Below are 19,942 nucleotides of genomic sequence, written 5' to 3'. Positions count from 1 at the left end.
CAAATTGCTGTGTATTTCCTTTCATAAAATGTTCAGTTTTAAAAAGTTGAATTGAAGGACGATCTGGTTCACTTTAAATGATGCACTCACGTAAGGTGTTAACTCCTCTGCTTTTATTCAAATCTGCAAAGGGAACCAGATGAATCAGAATAAATAGAAGACTGTATCTATCAATATGAGTAAATGATGAGAAGATAATTTCAAGGGCAGAAAGAGAGAATCATTATGGTTTCTGCTCAGCCAACCTTAAAGTTAATCCATATCTCCTGGGGCGAAGTCCCCCACTGACGTCTGATGTGGTGTCTGAGCCCCCATCCCTGAAAGTGTATCGGTAGCAGCCATGAGGAAAATAAATAGTATGCCCTCGCCCTCAAATTTCATGCTGACAAGTGTAAAGGATCATTAAAAATGCTATTTTATCTAAGAGAAGAACTAAGATATGTTATTATTTTCCATATTGATGACAAAAACTGCACAGCACGAAGTTAGGGCAAACCCACACACACAGAAGCATAGACATTAATTCTTCAACAAGTCATTTACAATGTAAGGACATATCGATACGAAGCAGTGCTTTTAATGGTGCCTTGTTTGGGAGATGATTTTTCTGGATTTGTCTGTCTCTGCTCTAGGTAAGGGTTGTTGTAGCTGTGGTGAGTAAAACACAAAAGTTAAAGAAAATAATGAGAGATTTCTTTTTCTTTGTGAATCAACCATCATAACGGGAAATAATAGAGCGTTCATTGGTGACCTGTCTTTTCATGTGTACCGTAATGTCGCCAGCACTATTTTCCTGACAGAGCAACCCCGAGGAGGCATCGGAAGTTGCCTCCAACCGCCAGCCACTGGCCGCATGTCTCACTCCCTGCGGAACTAATTATTCACAACCTGTAATGTCAGTCACTGCTTTACCTGCTCGGGAATTTTACACATCAGGAGAAAATAGGTTTTTTGTACGAGCTAAAGAGGTGATGCAACTCGAGATTTATCAGTCATTCATGAGACTGTGCAGGTGAAATAATAAAAAAAAGAGTCTTAAATAAAGACATCTTAAATGAAGCTGTCCCTTCTATTGCCTGTTACAAGAACTTTGCATTTATATCAAAAACTGACACTTCTGGGCTTTTGCCTCATTGGACACTGAACAATTTGATTTCCTCCCAAAAAGCAGTGAGGTGGGGATGCTGATTGGCCTTAGCTCTGGGGGGAAGTCAGTCCTAAGTCTTACAGCCACAGAATGAAAACAATGAGGACAAGAAGATGAGGCTGAAAGTCAAAATGGTTCATTCAGGGTGGGAAAGCGGTGTGTTCTGTACCGTAGAGGTATGACATGCATTTATTCATGACATCAGGCCGAGCCCCAGTAGGGAGACAATGCCACAGGCAAAGCAGAGGAAAAATTATTCCAACCAGAGTCTTCCATGCTGCTAAGGTTTCCTAGCTGAGCAAAGATGAGACCACAGCGTTGGGGATTGCTTAGTTTCAATGATGCTGTGGATCTCTCACCCTGCTGAAATGCTGAAAAACAAAAACTATTTTCAGGAGTCTGAAATGCTCTACTTCTCAACCAATATCACTGTTTCTACCTTCTGGAGGTGATTCTTTCGAAATGAAGATTTTCTGCCTGGTGCATGGTGATTGATGCTATGCCTCACAAAATTGTGTTGGTTTTTTTTGTGCCAAAACAGTCAGTGTATCCTGTTATTTCTGCTTCTCTTTGTCAGTCAGATCTACTTCCATCCGTTTTGTTTCTTCTCTCTCTCTTCACATTTCTCTTTTCAAAACAATCTTTCTGGATTGCACCATTTTTCATTTTAAGCGTGCACATGTGTCCACTGGTCTGATCAACGACGACATTTGATTGGTGATCTAATTCTAAGGCAAACAGCAGATATCCAAAGGCAAACAGAACCTCATCACCACTTCTTATCCCAACTACCAACATCTCAAAAGAAGAAAAGAACATGAAAGCAAAAGAGTTGTGGAGGATGGTTGGTTATTTGTGTCATATCCCAGGCTACAGATATTTCATTGTATTTCCTCCATGATTCTTTGTAGCATTATTTGTGAAAAAGCGCATGGAGGAGTGTATGGTAAATTTTCTAAATTCCAGCACTAGAATTAATCTGCTCTTATTGAGAAATACTTTTCTCGTCGAGAGACCAGGAAAAACATAGATCAAAAGAGCGCCAGCTTACATGACATCACAGCGAATGGCTGAGGATATTCTCTGCCTTTAAATGAGCAACTATCAGAATCAAAGAAACTGTTGAACTGAACAAGTTTAAGTGTGTCTGGGGGTCTAAAATGTACAACCTTAGAAGTTTATGTACTTGCAAACTAGAAAAAAATTGCTGATTACTCATATTCATGTAGGTACACAAGGATCTCTCTGAGCATATTTTGCCTTTATGTTTGTGTCTGTGTATCAGGGGACAGCTCAGCCTTTCCATATTTCAAACAGCCTGAGCAATACAAAGGACAAGGCCCAGCCAAACATGATTGTCTTTAATGTTTCACATAAATCACTGAGATTTGTGTGTGTGTACGTTGGTCTGTGAGGAGGGGAGGGGTATTTTTGCGGGTGTTCAGAGGGACATTTCAAATTCTTGACACCCCTGATTAAACTCTCTCATTATATCGCAAATAAACAGTCTAAACATATTCATACATCCATTTGTTAAAGTGCATGAGTACAGTGAGGAAGGAGTTTTTGAAGGACAATTTATAAAGGGAACACTTGCGCAGCCTGGTAGAAAGTTTCATATATTAAGGCGAGCTTTGTGTGTGTGACTTCTCATCACACTAATTCAAACTGATTGGAAGATTTTTTTCCTCTTGATCATCTTAAGCATTTTCTCTCACCTTACAGATAGGCAAAGAAACAAAAGTCAAAACGTCCTCTGCATATATAGATACAAACACTCAAGGGCTTCTATGCACATACGCACGTACACGCTTGTATTTGACAAACATCGAACTGCAGTGGAACACAGGGCTGCAGTTATGTGTGTGTGTGTGTGTGTGTGTGTGTGTGGGGGGGGGTTCTCTGTGGAGGAGCTACAGTAGGTTGCTCTGACTGTGACCTAGATACAGGACAGCACACTGCATTCCTAACGGGCCATTTTGATCACTGCCACTCACTGTTTCCTAAGCTCATGACTTAAACACAAGCACCCAGCATTCAGCAAATACAGCGGCCACAGTCCCCGCTGCTCTTAGAATGATGGAAACCTCAGATGTGGATTCTAAAGTGCCACAGAAGAAAAAAAAGGACCACCTAAATATTAAAATGACTGTACAGACTAACCCAGGGGTGCAGAAAGCCATTCAATCAGAGGTGTCTGTTGAAAGCATGTTTGGTGAAATATTTACATCTGCTTTCACATCCTACAGCTAACACCTATTGGCGTATGAGATAAACAAAAGCTTATGATAATTGTCATAATACAAGATTACCTCAAATTCATTTTATTCATCAGGCCTCTTGTCTTTTCTGTTTTGATTATCCTTGTTTCTTGCAATTGTTTCCCAATTAATTTGCATGCTGATGAGTCTGGAGATAGATGTGTTTGGGCCGCTGAAATGCCTGATTTCCAAACGCTACAGGATAGGCAAAGGGAGAAAATCAGGCTGGTTCACTGTTTCATAAACGTCAGCCTTTGAAATACAGAAATGGACGCACATCGGCCCAAGCATTGCATGTGAGTCCTTCGGAGAAAGGAGACAGTAGAACTGCTGATCCGTGATAAACATCCCTCCCACCACTCACTGGGAGACAGAAGAGGTCTTTCTGTCAATGCCGTGATGAATCTCCAGGGCAGCAGGGGAGAAGGAGGGGAGGGGGGTATGTGTGGATATATGGAAAGAAAATAGGGAAGGAGTGACAGTAATGGTGAACAAAGTGAGGATGAGCTAGAGTGGGAGTCCCTGGGAATCTCAGGGATAGTGACTGTACATCACAAGCACAGTTAGATAAATAACCCAGGACACTTCTCTGCAACAGCTGAAAAAAGCTGATGGTTAAAATACCCTCAGGAAGAGAGGTTTATCAAATTAAACAAGCTGCATACAGCATTCTTAAACCAAGAAATAATCCAATAAAGCTTCAGAGCAATAACTGCAAACAAATTACACAATCTGAATGGGATATCTGCTGAGTGGAATGTCTGCTAGATTAATTTACAGAGCAGAAAAGTCCTTCCTTTTATTACAGTGTAAAAAAACTGAAGCAAATATCTTAAACAACAAATAGTATTCATGAAGGAAATATCTCTCTTCCATCAGGAGCAGGAGAATTAGTCAGTGTTGGGCTTGCGGTATTACTACAAATTGAAAAACGTACCTTTCTGGGCCTTTAAGCTCCTATATACCCACATCATGCAGTGACACTGCATCACATTTCAGTGCAGAACTATCCAGTGTGAAAATAATTGATCTTCTCAAACTGATACTCAGTTGTTAACTTAAAAAGTATGGGTCTGAACCAGATTTGATATGGATCTGCAGGTGAAAGGACCTAGTTTTTATCTACTGCTGTAGACCAATTTATCCACCATCACCTGCTCTAACCTCTCCTCTTTCAGCCCTGCATTCACCTCGCTTTGCATTCACTTATTCACTGGGAGGCACATTGTGGTATGGAAGCAAGAGTCCAATTAAGCCTCACTCACCCCAAACAGGGAGGAATGAAATCTTTCTCTATCTATGAATAGAGTTTCCTGTTCTCAGAAGAAAAAAAAGAAAATGCTGAGAATTTATCTTAATATACTGAACACATGTTGAGACACTGACAGAACAAGAGGAAGATAGTTCCTGGCTTTAATCGTCTGCCTTTGATGGAAATCAGAAGTGTAATTCAACATTGATTGATATAACTTTTGCAATTCAAAAGCAATTCTCATAGCTTTTTTTCCCCCTTTCGTTCACTGGGATTGTCAGCGTGTGTGCACATGAGCGGGTGGGAACTCTGTGAATGGGAAAGGTCATTTCAGCCAAAGGCCTCTTCTTCATTACATGCTAAGCCTGGTAGATGGGTGAGCAGACTCGTAATGACTTCTGCTCTAACAGGCAGCCCACTTCATTTGCATAGAACATAGGGAAAAATAAACAGCTTTCCCCATGAGCATTTCTCACCCCTGTCCCTGTAATATCAAGCATGCTATGCATTTCTATTTCAACTTTTTTTCTTCCACAACAGACCCCAACACACATTCAATACAATTTATTACAGGGGTTATTAGTGATTCTTTTGTACTATTTAGAGAACAAAACAGGGTTGCGTCTGTCTCAGATCCGTGTACGTGTTTTTAATGTTTTATAATTATTTTCAGCTCTGTTTATACTCTGAGACTTGCCTTGCATTGGAAAGCCTTTTTCTGATTAATCAAAGTGATAGAGCGAGGAGTGAAAAAAACAAAAAACATCAAAGTGTCTTAAAGTGTGAAAAACAAATATCAAACAGATAAGAAGGAAGTTAGAGAAACACTGGGCAATTCATTTTAAATCACATTGGATGAAAGGAGAGATGATGGAAAAGAATAAAGGGCAGTGAACTGAGGAGCTGACGGGGGGAGAGGAGAGGAGAGGAGAGGAGAGAAAAGGACAGGAGAGGAGAGAAAAGGACAGGAGAGGAGAGGAGAGGAGAGGAGAGGAGAGGAGAGGAGAGGAGAGGAGAGGAGAGGAGAGGAGAGGAGAGGAGAGGAGAGGAGAGGAGAGGAGAGGAGAGGAGAGGAGAGGAGAGGAGAGGAGAGGAGAGGAGAGGAGAGGAGAGGAGAGGAGAGGAGAAAAAAGGACAGAACAGGCATTCTTCGGGTGTGCATCTGGTTGACACCAGGGTTCGATCATTAGTAGTCATAGACCTGGTGGAGTATGGAGGGGTGCACTGCTACACTTAATTTGAGCTCTTTAATAACACACTTTATGAATTCAGTCATGTTTGCAGCCCTCTGCATGAGACACAGCGTGAGAGACATTGGTGGATCTCATTTCAGGCTGACAAGATTTCAGATTCAATTAACTCCAACGTGCAACACCACCTCTTCTCTCTCTCTCTCTCTCTCTCACACACACACACACACACACACTAAATAGCCTTCTGACTACACTTCAAGGTCTATCTTGGAGCACTGTATGATCATTCTAAACCTAATTACTCCAGAGCTGTCGGATGGAGGCCCAGTGCTGCCCAATCACATTTGCATCGAGTGGCCTAAAGGAGGAGAAGTGCAGCCGGGCAGTGAAACCCCTCCTCCAAACCAACCATTTCTCTTCGTGGTATGGTGGCTTAAGTTGGCAAGCATCATCTCCCCACCTCCCACATTGGAATACTTTTTTGCTTGTAATATGGCCCCCTGCTGGTCCTCTTTGGTACATGACTTGTAGGAGAAGAAAGGGAAGTCAGACTCTGAGGACATTATTATTAGGAAGCTCACCTAAAAAAAACGACCCCTTTAAAGTCAGCAGGTCATGCATCGGCTTTGAAGATGAAGGGGAGACTTAAACTGTATTTTTCCAAAGGTGTTGGAAAAGGCTGACCTACTCTTTACAAAAAGTGCCCTCAGTAACAGGTTTCTTTTAGCTGTGCAGCCAATTGAGGGTGATACTGAGTCTTTGCACTTTGCACTTGGCAAAACTGCCAAAAGCTGCGAAAGTTAATTCTCAAATTCCCACTGGAATACTTATCCATGACAAGAGAATTTTATGGCACTCTTTGCTTTCATGTTGTTCACAGCAAGGTTAGAGTTCAAATTCATGGTCAAAAAAGCAACACAAAATTGTTCTCTCCAGCTCACAAGAAATTGCTTTGTTGCTCAAGGGCGCCTCAACACGAGGAATCTTTGTCCAGATGGACAACTCTGCTGAGCTCATGTTTATGCTACCGTCCCTTTCCACACTGTAGAGTGTTTTATTACATTCTTTCACATAATGACACAAATTCTTCAGATCACTCTCGATAACGCTCGTAGCAGCTCCAGCTTTTTGCCATGCCTTGTTCTTGCTTTTAATACCACCGCCCAGAGATTATGATAAGTGATGCAGTGGAAAAGCAGAACAATTATCATTTTCTCTCAGATTACATTCAGCAGATGTCAGGGCCCACATGCAGAGGCGTCTAATTGCTGTCTCAAATCAAATGTGGCATAATACTACAATATGTGAGCACGTATTTGTGCTGTGGAAAGTGGAGAGGATGAGGTATGTATTGCAAATAGAAAGTGTGTGTATAAAAGGCTAAATTAATGTGAATGTCATCTCAGCGTACTAACAATGAAACAAGCTCATCTACCATCAGCTGTCCCACCCACATGAGCAGAACGGATCATATGGTGTGAAGATATGGACACACACTCATGCGTGCTCCTTCACTGCCTAAGAATAAAAGCGACTGAGGGACAGAAAGCATCCCTCTACTCTGGCTTTCACTGCTTTCCTTTCCGCTCAACACCCTGCCCTCCCACATCTCTCGGTGCAGCCATGAGTGGGCCCACATTTGTAGGGAGGAACAGGCAGACAAGGCCTCCTGGGGTGATGGAGGGTAGGAGGGTGAGGAAAAGGGTGGGGGTGCATAACTGTCACACTGAGATCCAGTGTCAGCCGATAGCTCGGTGTGAGGCATGCCACTTATCAGATTGGTGGGGAGGGTGCATAGGGGGTTGGGGAAAAGAGAATGTGGGTGTGGATGAGGAAGCACTCGGAAGAAAGACTGAAGTTGATGCCAGAGCCCATTAGCACAGTCTTGTCATTTCTCCACACACAGGCAAACAGGCACATTTACATGCATGTTGAAACTGCTCAGGCACATGCTATCAAACACACACAGAGACACACACACTGTAAGATGTACAAAATTGCCAAAAATCCTCAATCCTCCTCACAGGCAGACAGTAGTATGATGCCGTGACTGTGAAAATCTTACTTCTTTTCTCATTCCTCCTCTCCCTCTCCTTTTAATCCTTCGTTCTCACTCTCCCTTGGTGCCCCAGTTTACTCCAGTGCACACGCTCCCCCTCTCCTATTCAACCCACCCCCACCTCTCTCTGGTACCCATTTCCCTTCCCAGTCTGTCTTTCCATTTTAACAGCCTTCAATTTATCTCCTTTATGCCACCTCACTGTTTCTTGTATGTTGCCTTTCTTATAGCTTTGTCAAAAACATATTAACGCATAAAACAATAGAAAAATGTCAATTCAATTTTTTTTCAATGTTTTCAATACATAAGAAATACATACGATATGTGAAATTCCCTTTCAATGTGCACACGTTCCTATGACTCACATTTTCCATTTCAAAGAACATATACGACATGTTCACATGTATATACATGCATATTTTATGGTTTTAAAATCCAAGTGTCGATGTGTACAACTGAGCAACAAAGAACAGCCAGATCATCCATAACCCATAAGCAAGTCTTCACTAAACAAAATCACACCACTGTTCCTTTCATTTCACAGCATCTGTGCAGCACTGATTGTTCACAATATTCAAGGAATCCACAATAAACGGCGATGATGTGGTTTCCTAATGCAGAATGTTTATTTGTCAGATGACTACATCTCTGTATATATAAAGGTTCAGACAATATTGATATTTAGAATCTGAAATCTAAAGATATTGCAACATTTTATTTCAAGCTGAACTGGTCCCAAAAGTTATATTTCCCAAACACCACAACAGACAACTGGCTGCATATAACATATGGACATGGCCTCATAGTCTGAAAGATAGAGCCAATAAAGAAGTGCCTTAAATTTGCATTCTTTCTAATGGCCAACAGGGGGAACATGTTCTTAAGAGGATGCTTGAGAATGAGAGAATGACGTTTCCTGATGATCTTACTGTCTCGTATGAAGGGAAGGCACTTTACGACAATACATTTTAACACTTATATGCACTTGTTCACCATGGATATGTTTTCCAAGTGCTTTGCAATGTGCTTTGTTTCTCATTTACCCAATGCTGGTAGAGCTGCCATGCATGGTCCTTGCTCGCAATTACTAGAAGGAACTTCAGGTAATGGGTTCAACATGTTTCCTGAGGAAACTCTGACATGTTGAGGGACCAAATATCAAAACACTAACTTATGGTTGGTGAGCAACCCAAATAACTGTGGCTATCTACTTTCTATGGTTATGGCTCAGTATATAAAGTGGTTGCCTTCAAGTTCAGTTCAATTGAAATTGAAATTCACGTGTTGTAGTTTCGTGTTGTAGTTTCCTTAGGCAAGACACAAAACTCCAAATTGCCTCTGACATATTTATCGGTGTGTGAATGAAGTAAGAATATAGTGTTTTGTAATTACTATGCTGTGAAATGGGAACAGATGAGGTTTAAAAGTACCATATAGGTGTGCGCCATTTCCTATTCATCCTTTCCACCCATGCAGTTGTATGCCCCTACGTAGAGTCTGTGAGTTCTCAGATTACTCTCACTCGTATTGTCAGGGTTTTAAAGAAACAAAAGAGTAACAGCCAAAACGCCTCTCACTGTGGTCAAGAAAACAACAGGTGATGTAGTTTGGTGATGGTTCTGTCCATCTCCTATAAGAAAAAAAACTGCTAGACTGTTCAAGAGAAGCAGATTAGGGGAAATATACTTTCCTATATTTAAATACTACATACAAGGTCCATGTTTTCCGCACTTCTCCATTCTGTAAAGGAATGCTGCATGTCTCAGGCCGGGTATTTTCTTGTAACTATACATTTATTTATTTGATCTTTTTTTGGATGCATACACACACAGCATGCCAGCAAACATATAATAACATCAAGCAAAGGAGATGGGGCTTTGATGGAAGGGGTCAGTAAATCATAGAGCAGATAAACAACACCTCATTAGACGTGTTGAAGGGAGTCTTACAGACCGACCGAGACATCAGTGTCTGCTGGCACGCCAACAGAGCCCTGGGCAAAGCCTCTAACATATTAACAATCTTGATAGGACTGGAAAGTAATGATCACATGTTATCCACTCGAACGTACATAAATAATTGTGAACAACCATTTGGAGGACAATGCTTCCCCAGGCTGTCCCTAAATCCCCCCAGATGCAGACATGGGAACGGTGATACATGTATGCTACAGACATCCTTGGAATAACAGTGGTGTCTAGCTGCCAAGGGATGTTTCTTTTTTCCTGTGCATGCATGCATATCGCTACCCATTCATAAGATTATAGGCCACCCATTAGAGAGGCAGCCTCTCATCCTACAGTAAGCACAGTAGGAATCAAGGCCAGGAAAACAGGGCTATGCTTTGCAGTTTTTTTGCTAAAGGCTTTAGTTTGTCAATTTTCTTTCCACCATGCACACTTTCAGTCATTCTTGCAATCACTGTATTTATCTCAGACACTCTACCTCTATTGCTCCTCTCTCTCTCTCACACTATATTAGGCAATCCTCCCTTTCCCTGTTTCAGATGTTAATACACTCCCAATCAGGCTGTCCATTAAGTGGACGTGCACAAGACGTTCATCAGGCTGCCCAAAGACCTGCTTGCAAATGAGTTCAAATTGCACTGCACTGCAAACTCCTTGAAATCTCCGAAGAGGGAGAATGTGTGTGCATCTGTGAGAAATGCAGGAAGAAGTGAGAGGCAGGCTGTCCATTTTATGCTGATGAAAGCCACGGAGACAAGTAGTACAAAGAACTCACCTAATCAGGATGCCTTTTTGATGTTTTGATTTAATGCTGAGACACTCACATGTGAAATTTACTGACATGCATTCTATCCACGAGGTAAAAGCTTGAGTGTTCTGTTGCTCTCGGCCAAACCATTCGTCATTAACAGTAAAACTTTTATCATTCTGTGATCAGCTAAAAGTTTTGCTACAGCTGCTAAAAGTGAGACACAGACTAAAGAGATCTGTCACTTTCTTTCCCTTCCCACCTGACTGCTAGGCATTTCACATCACTCCATGTTTGTTATTGTATCCAGTGAGATGCATTCATTTTCGCCTCAGTTCTTTACCATCTTTAACTTTGTTAAACGTTGAGTTTAAGTGTAAGAAAATCGGAAGAGAAGAATAACATCACTGCGGGAGAAACTGTATGTCAGAGTATTTTGGTTTAAAACTGAATAATCAACCTTGAGTAGGAGTTGTTGGGAGAAGGAAAGAGAAAGCTTGAGAAACAGAGAGACATGACAATGCACAGAGTAGCCTCTCTGCATTCAGGAGGCACAGGACCTGGCATTAAATGCATAGTGCTGTAGGAGTGTCAGCGAGGCCTGCAGCATGCCAGCTCTTAAGTGGCTGTGGCACTCACAGATAATGAAGAACAGCAATGAGGCCAAAAGGGGCATGCAAAGGGCCCACGTGTGCAGCTAAAATAGCCAGTGGCCTCCTACCAGGCCAAGCACACAATTACTCAAATAAAGGTTTGCCAGTGCCACTGATTACTTGTCAAAGTGTCAAATGTGGGGCTCAAAATTTGATTTCCATTCAGATTTCTCAGCACAGCTCTTTGTGTGTTCTTCTTTGAAAATGTCCACAAATGTGCTCATGCCTAGTATGCATCAGAAAGTAGGCCTGTGCAAGTCATTCCAAATCTTCAAACCTCAAAATGGAAAGACAAAAAGGAAAAAAAAAAGAAATATGCACAAAACTGAAAAATAATGTAGGATAAGACACACATTCCTCAATCGTGACCTCAAAACACACTTGTCGTCTTTATTGTTCATTACTGAGCCGAGTGCCACGATATGCTAACTAATCCCATTAAGCTAATCCACATGAAAACAACTTACGGCATGATAACAGCTCACACCGCCTCAGCCGTTAATTTATGCCATATTTAAATGTGCACAGAATTGAAATGATTAATGTGACTCCCTCACTAATTTTCCTTGTGGCAGAAATACTGAATGGATACCTGCAGGATGTTTGTTTTCATCAAGTCATGTTTCTGCTATCAATGTCTATGTACTCAAGCTATGGTTTAAAGTAAATATTTCAGGTAAAGAGTTTGGTTTTGGCCGGTTTTACTAAGAGTTGGAGGGCTTTGTTTTAGTCTGAAAGAAGAAATATAAGTATAAAGTAAAGCTTGACAGTAGACGTTGGGATTAGATTTGCATGGTATGCATGGCTATTTGTCTTGTTTGAGTCTGTGTTGGCCCTGTGATGGACAGGTGACCTGTCCAGGACATACCCTGTCTTTCACCCAGTGCCTCCCAGGATAGGCTATCCTCGCAGTCCTTTATGGGATGAAATGGGTATGGAAAAATGGTTGAAAATCTCTTGAAATAATTAAAACATAAAGTCTGCTGAGAGTATATTCATATAATATCCCGTGGTCTCCTAAAATAGTCCTCTAAAGTCTTGAAACAGACATTTGATGTAAACACTCGCCACAGGCAACAATCCTAACTGATTTTGAGTCAATTTGAACATCTCCAAAGGTCTTTTATTCCCCAAGCCACATCTCAGCTCCCCCATTTGCAATTGTATGCGCACTGAACATTGTCTGCTGGTTAACAAATGCTGAGCGTGTTTGGAAAGGAGATGCACACACATGGGATTATGAATAAAACATGTTGCCCTTATTAAGAATAATCTGGCTCTAAAGTGCCAGAGGCCCTTGAGGTCAATAACCATCCCTCCTTTACTCCACCACCTCACAAGGTTGAAGGGAAAGGGTCCCTGATTAGCGCTGGCAACAACCAGAGAATTAATTCAAAATCTGTATGATCCTTTGGTGAACATGCAGAGTCGAATTAAATTAAGCAGGCAGTGATTACTGCTTAAGGCTATACTTCGTTTTGTTCCTACCTGAACATTTCGCCCAGGCCCTTCAGCACACTCTTCTTGGATTTGGTCTTGTCCTTGTCTTTCTCCCTTTCCACTTTTTTCGTTTCCCTCAACCCAAGCTCCACACCACCTCTCTGTCTGTCATCTATGGAGAGGCTGCCATTCAGCCCGGCACCAACACTGAGGTCACCGCTGGCGGACATCGACTCACGCCCCGATCGGAGGCTTCCCTCTGTGTCCTCATCCACTGGAGCAAAGAGGTAAGTGAGGTAGAATGTTAGATATACACACTAAGAAAGAAAAACATTACAGTTCACATACAAACAGAGGCCAAAAAAAGGTAAATAAAATGCAAGTGGATCCCTGTAGATCACTGAAGATACTTTTGAAATTCAACTCTTTCATATTATATTTTGCTAACATCAGAGGAACCATTAAAAAAAAAAGTCATATCCCACAAGGTACAGCAGCTTTGAACAAAACACACTAAATTCATTCGCCTCATTAGTGCAGAATGTATTTACATTTTGCCGCACTGAGAATAGTCTTCATTTGAACATATTTTCACTTAGCCGAAAGCCTGAAGTTATTTCAACAGCGACAGTGTACATTTCACAGAGATCACATGAGAACTTCCCGTTCTCTGCAGCTTTTAATACAAAAAAATGTTAACTCCACAGTGTAATCTGTAAGGATAGTCATATCTGGCTCGTAATCATGCTGAAACTAATTCTAAACCCGACATCAAACTAAAAGCAAACTCCTTAGGTGATGGAGGAGTGATTAAACTCAAAGTTTCAATAACATCTAATCAGAACCAATGTAGAAAAATGTAATTAATCTGTCACTAATTATAAATTTAAATAACCTTGAAAAGGGCTCTTGGGGCTCATAATGGCAAATATGCTGTGCTCTGCGATTGGCACAGCTCCTGTACCCGCTGTATCTCTTGTTCTGAAGTAATACGTAGATATCCTTCAGATTACAACTTATTACAGTCTTATGTCTTGCTCCAGCTTATATCTTAATGGAGGATAGAAAGGCACTTATCGTGAAGAAAAGAAAGAATGCAAGACTAAAATGGATATTTGACATACGGGATGAGACGGTCTACAGGAGGGAGGAGCGGCTGCATTTACATTTCAAGGATTAAAAGGGTTTGTTTTCTTTTGTGATCTGTGGAACTATCAGCTATTTCTTGGAGCTGCCATCTGGGAGGAAATTACTGAAATGGAATATCAACACGAACCAGAAAATGGCAAAAACAGAAAGTCGACAGACAGCCTAAACCTACTCAATTATGCAATTCATTTCTGCACATGGCCCCTCCCTTCAATTTTTCCACCTGCACAAATCTGGGAATGGGTTCTGGAAGGGTAACAGTGTTATCTCTCAATATGATGCCTTCTTATCACCCACTTAAGAACAAAGGCAGTGATAGAGGCAGTCTAAATGAATGAGATTAACAGTGGTGCTAATGTTGCTGCTGCTTAATGACGCTGAGCTGCAGATAACACACTAAGCATTGTAATCTGGAGGCTCCCGGGGGGCAATAGGACATGAAAGTGTGGTTATATATGTGAAGAATATGGGCATGTACACATGTGCATGAGAAAGGGCAGTCACAGTGTTTTTGGTTGTTTCAGATAAAGAAAAAACAGAGAAAGGAGCCACCTTCTGTCGAAAAAACCGACAAAAGTCTTTAAAATCATACATGAAAAGGTGAAGCCATCTACAGAGATTTGATGAAGCTCCAAAGGAATTGGATGGCAATCTCAAATGACAGCGGAAACCTTGATGAAAGTGTCAAGAGATTCAAAGATAATTTGCAGAGGCAGACAACCACAGGAAACATTTTGTCCCTTTTTTTGAAAGTCAACCATTAAACTTTCCCGCTTTATTAATTTAGGGAATTCAAGCTTGCCTGTCAATGAAGGTTATGACAGACAAGTAACATATTCAGTCCTATTCCAGCTCATGAAAGAAGGGATTTTTGCACAGTGGAGATGATTTTGCTTCTTCTTTCTTATTTCTTCAAACGATGCAACACAAAGTAGCACAAGCAAAAGTGCATTTCACCCAGTAGGATATCTTGTTGGGACACATTTTCTAAACGTGATGCCACTTTCTTATTTTATGTAAATAAAAGTGGGAGCAGTGGAAGACAGGGGCTTATCTGTCAACTTTGACTATTAACCTCGGTGACGAGCACAGGCTGGCTGCTTTTATCTAAATTGAAAAACAGAGTTATTTGAATATCATGGGGAGAATGCAATATACTGAAGCAGGGGAAATCGGTTGCTTTCCCCATTTTTCTTTGCAGAGATAAGACTGTATTTAGTAGCTTGGCGACAGAGCTTATGAGAACAAAGCGTTTCAGGCAAATAATTCTCTCTTTTCCAAATGTCCCCCAGCTCTTTTAATGGAATTCTTTAATGGCAAAAGGAAATTCATATCAAGAGATTACTCTTGTGGTGTTGCAGTGTTATTACCTGTCGGAAAATGTAAGACAGCTGTCTCGTCATATCCAATGCATGTTTGTTGTCATCAAACAAGTAGAGATAGATATATTAATTGAAAAGGGAGGTAGCAGGTCTTTCTACCAGTTCTCTTCCCATCTTTGTAGTTTCAGATAAATCAAAGTAATTCTGGTTTCCGTCCCAGACGGGAACAAATATCAAATTACCAGACAAAGTTGTACAATGCAATGTGCTGAAACATACTTGTACAGACCAAAATTTCATATATGTTGCACTTTTAGCTGAATGGATGTGGGTAAAAAGCAGATATTTTCATCATTTGCATTCTGTTTGACAACATTTAAGAATATGCAGGCTCCCAAGAGGACATGTTGCCGGAGTCTCAGAGTCTCTTACAATTCCTCTCAGCATGAACCAAGTCAACTCAATAATAACGAGTGTGTAAAGCTCATGCTTTGGGACAAAGCATAACAAAATGGGTAATCATATCCCTGGTGACTTTGGAGTGAACTTTGTGCTTCACCAATGCCTCTGGTGCTACATGGTAATATTTGGATTACCTGTGTAACAGTGACTGAATTTCTTTGTGATGATCTACAAGTCGTGCACTTTGCGTGACGACAACACACTTTTGTGAAAAAAAAAACACTAGAAAATTACACTGAAAAACAGTCTTGCATAGGCTCATTGTGTGGCACTCACATGTCTCAATGCTGTTCTCTTCTTTAGCTGTGAGATAAGATTTCTCGTATGATTTGTCAATTGCTGCTCGGAAGCTCTCGTTGCAGCCGCGGCCCCTGGAAATGCGCGAGGGCATCCTGTGGACATTGATCTCGACATTCTGCGAAGTTTCGGACACAGCTGCCTGAAGGCTCTCGAGGGAACTTGACTTTTTCAGACCGGGTGCGGGTCCAACCTCCTGCTCTGCAGAACCTATGGGAAGAGTAAAAGGTCAAAACATTAACCACAGTAGCAGCCTTAATGACTTTGTGACAACTTATCAATGTCGATGAATCCTTCACAAGATGCTAGTTTTTAACATAAACTGATGACAAGAGACTTGTTTGCGATCACGACACAAGTGTAAGTCTGCTAATTAACATTAAAAACTAATTATACCATTGCCTGGGCTAATGATGGGTATGAAATGAGGGCAGAAAATTGCAACTTCACTGAGACACTTTTCTGTTCAGAATTACAATTCAAACTTTTTAATTGTGTCTGCACTGTTGCATCACATCACCAAAACAAAATGCACATAAATGAAACACTCTTACAGACAACAATGCACAGCACGAGCGATGACAATAACTAGTACAACTGATAATCACACCGGTGACACCAAGTGGTAGGTAATAGTGACAAGGCAGACACAAACAAAATAACAAACAGAAGGTGGGAAAAGAATCTGCTCTGATTGGTCTTCTGTTGGTTAACCTATGAATAAAAAACACAAACAGCCCACAGCATTGCCAGTTTGTCCAAGAAGCGAAGTAGGCAGTTGCCTATGGCGCTTTCTACTGGAGGCAGGGCTGCTGTAGCAAGACAAATCTGTGTCGGTAGGTGTTCAAAATACAAAAGTGCAAGTTCAAAAGCCATGAGGCATCAAGTACCAAAAACAATCAACAGAGGTGAGATAAGGAGAGGTGAAAACAAAACAAAAGCAGTCATAAATTCTAACCTGATATGAAAAAAAAGCTATCAAAGTAGGCCGTGTACATTCTTTTACTTTTAGAAGCATGTAAGAAGTTCATGTTGTCTGCTAAAAGCTAAAAGATGGTTTACACTAGGCGCTTAATCCAACTCAGGGTCACGGTGGGGCTGGAGCCTATCCCAGCTGTCATTGGACAAGAGGCAGGATGAAAATGAAAACACTTTATTGTGTTTGTTTTCGGGTTATGCTAATGAATTCTATTCAGCAAACTGTTGAGGAAGGCAGGACTGCAGCTGTGGAAGCAAAACCAAACAAGATCATAGGACCAAAAGATTAAATGATTAAACCATTACAACTCTTATATTTAAAATGGACTAAAACTCATTTTAATTAGTTTAAATTCTTTATATCACATAATGTCAGCTCATCCATCCAATTTCCATGGCCACTTTAACAAATTCAAGGTAGCAGGAAGGCCAGAATCTATTCCAGCTGCCATTGGGTGAGAGGCAGGGGACACACATAATAAAATGTGCAACCCCATACATGACCTTTCACTTCATTTTCATGTTACAACTAAGGGAAGGAGGTTTCATACATATCGCTCGATTTATTAATGAAATTATTTAAAGATCTCTTATTGGTTACATCTGTTTAGTAGTAGAAGCCTATATTATACTATAAATTACAAAACATTAATACTAGGTTTTGATTTTATGTGGCACAAGTGAAGTCATCCAGGGCTCCGCATGGACTTTGAGCACTGATCCACAGATCAAAACTAAAACATAGACATTTTGTTGTCACAAGGCAATGCCATCATAATGTAGAGCACATGGTGCTAAATAATACATAAATAAATACATAAACATAAACATGGCAAAACCTTACAAATCTTAATATGAACATAAAAAATAGGAGTTCAATGGGTAGTTCAATGGGTATGGGTAATGGGTACATAACTGTCTTAATGGCATTAGACCTCTTTATTACCTCATAAATAATATTGAAAGTTTTGCAACTATTTGGAAATTAAGTACACTGTGAGCATGATACAAGTGAATGGCTGCCATGACTGAGTAGCTCGTACGCACCATAGAGAAAGCATGTTCTCAATGGGAGATGCATAGAGCTGACAGATGAGTTGCTAAAATAGATGTGATTAAAAAAAAAAAACCTTTATGTTAAACATTCAACCTCTTCAACTGTTGACCCAGGCCCCAGACAGCTTCAATTGTATTTCCAATGCTTGTCAAAGGTTTGTTTAGGTTATGTAAGTGGAGCAAGACTTCAGTATTGGTATTTAATTTTGTCAGGGAGCACCGCTCAGCCACCTGGAGCTCTAACCTTATCCGTCACTTGGTAAACAAGCACCTGGTTGATTTTCTGCCCTCAGCTTTGATTCAACATGAAGTGAGGTACTGCCTAACATAATAAGTATGTGCAAGTGAAGCTTTGCTAGAAATAAACGCCTGTAGAGGAAACTATCAATAATAATGTATAAACTGCTGATTTAAATACATAAGCAGCCTTAAACAGCCAAAGAGGGTATGACACATGTTGATGGAGTTCATGCAGAGAGGCACGATGTCTCTACAACTCTCTGTAGACCATATATACCCACCGCATGTAGTAGATGGGTGCTGCTGCTTCTTCTGTAGTTTCAAGTGTTGTAAAGAAATGCTGAATACATGTCGGTTTCCAACAGAAAATGTCAGCATAATGTCTCCTCTACAAAACACACATCTAAACATTTTACTGCCCCATAGAGGCACTCTCCAATAAGTGGAAAAGCATACGTTTCAATAAAACAGTACAAATGTTCTAGATTAGGCATATCCCTCTGCTGCCGGTGCTCAGTTTATCTTTAGGAAGATAAAATAAAATGACCAAGCTGAAAGAAAACTATCCATTTTAAAAGCAGCCCCCTAAAAATCCACTTGCATCTCCTCCACACAGGACATGAGGGAACATGGTTTGAATGAATGTTGCAGAGGCTAACATCTCTGCGCAGATATACAAATTATCAACTGTTACTTTTTATTATCATTTGACCTGTGGCTGCTTGACTTTGACATTTTCTTGCTAATCCTCGAACTAATCACTCCTGCAACAGCCCACTAGTGATTAGCCAGCTATCTCCACAATATGTTTCAATATTAGATTTCACAGCTGAGGCACACGCCATAAAGACAACTACTTGCAAGGGCACCCCTCTTTCTGCTGTGTCTGTTACCATCGTTTGTAAGATAGTGGTGTTGATTTTTCCGACTTCTGAGGATTCTAAAACCGTATGTATTCAATGCACCATCACCCCTTCCTTTTTATCAATGTAAATAAAAGCTTTCGGTTTCAAGAGAAACTAATCTCAATCCTCAAAAAGGCCATTCACCATAAAAGCATACCAATCCTGTAATGCTGCAACTTTAGCAAGAAGAGCTTATAGATGCGCCTTCAAGCAGAATCTGACAGTAAAATTAAACTTTACTGTGTGCTACAAATGTCAAGGAGGTCAAGTGCTCTCTTGCTACATGATTCATTTTACTACTTAGATTGTTGGAGGAGGTGGGCAATTTTTGTTTACTATGACAAATAACAGTGCCAGGAGAGCATGCACAGATTTACAAGACTGCGGAAAAGGAAGTAAAAAATAATGCAACTCATTTCCTCAGAAAGTGTAATTCCATACTTTGAAGGACGAGAAGATCTGAGCCTGGGGTAAACATTAATTTTAACAAAGCATAAGCGCAGATACAGCTTGACAGAAAACTGATGGGGTGTTTCAAATGTTGAGAATATAACTCAATCATCTCAGTAGAAATGGCATGTAAATTAGATTTAGTTTAAAACTCAAGTGTAGACTATGCCAAGAACGAACACACACAAACCAGGGCGCGTAGTTAGCACAATGGGATTGCAAGTTCGAGTCCTATAGGAAGAAGCAGTTCAAGGGAACACAAATGACATCTGCTGTACCCGGAAACAGGGAATTATCCTTGTACTTGGTATTCTGTCCCACAATTCCACCCATCATTGTTTCTAGTCACCAAGGTGAATGACT

The 19,942-nt window shown here is 40.7% G+C and overlaps 1 protein-coding gene across 1 annotated transcript in view; it reads right to left on the bottom strand.

Annotated features, from left to right (window-relative positions):
- The window catches only part of LOC140284206 (partitioning defective 3 homolog), a 304,162-nt gene that overhangs the window by 81,502 nt on the left and 202,718 nt on the right, over nt 1–19,942 (bottom strand). The window contains exons 18-19 of the mRNA XM_072378014.1: nt 15,930–16,160; nt 12,769–12,994 (exon numbers count right to left, since the gene is read on the bottom strand). Of these exons, the coding sequence (XP_072234115.1) occupies nt 12,769–12,994; nt 15,930–16,160 (457 nt within the window). The remainder of the gene's footprint in view (nt 1–12,768; nt 12,995–15,929; nt 16,161–19,942) is intronic.

Source organism: Leuresthes tenuis, unplaced genomic scaffold (assembly GCF_036924035.1).
Source record: "Leuresthes tenuis unplaced genomic scaffold, fLeuTen1.0.hap1 SCAF_24, whole genome shotgun sequence".
In the NCBI taxonomy this organism is placed as follows: domain Eukaryota; kingdom Metazoa; phylum Chordata; class Actinopteri; order Atheriniformes; family Atherinopsidae; genus Leuresthes; species Leuresthes tenuis.
Note: the sequence above shows the minus strand (reverse complement) of the source record. Positions and strands in the feature narration are given on the sequence as shown.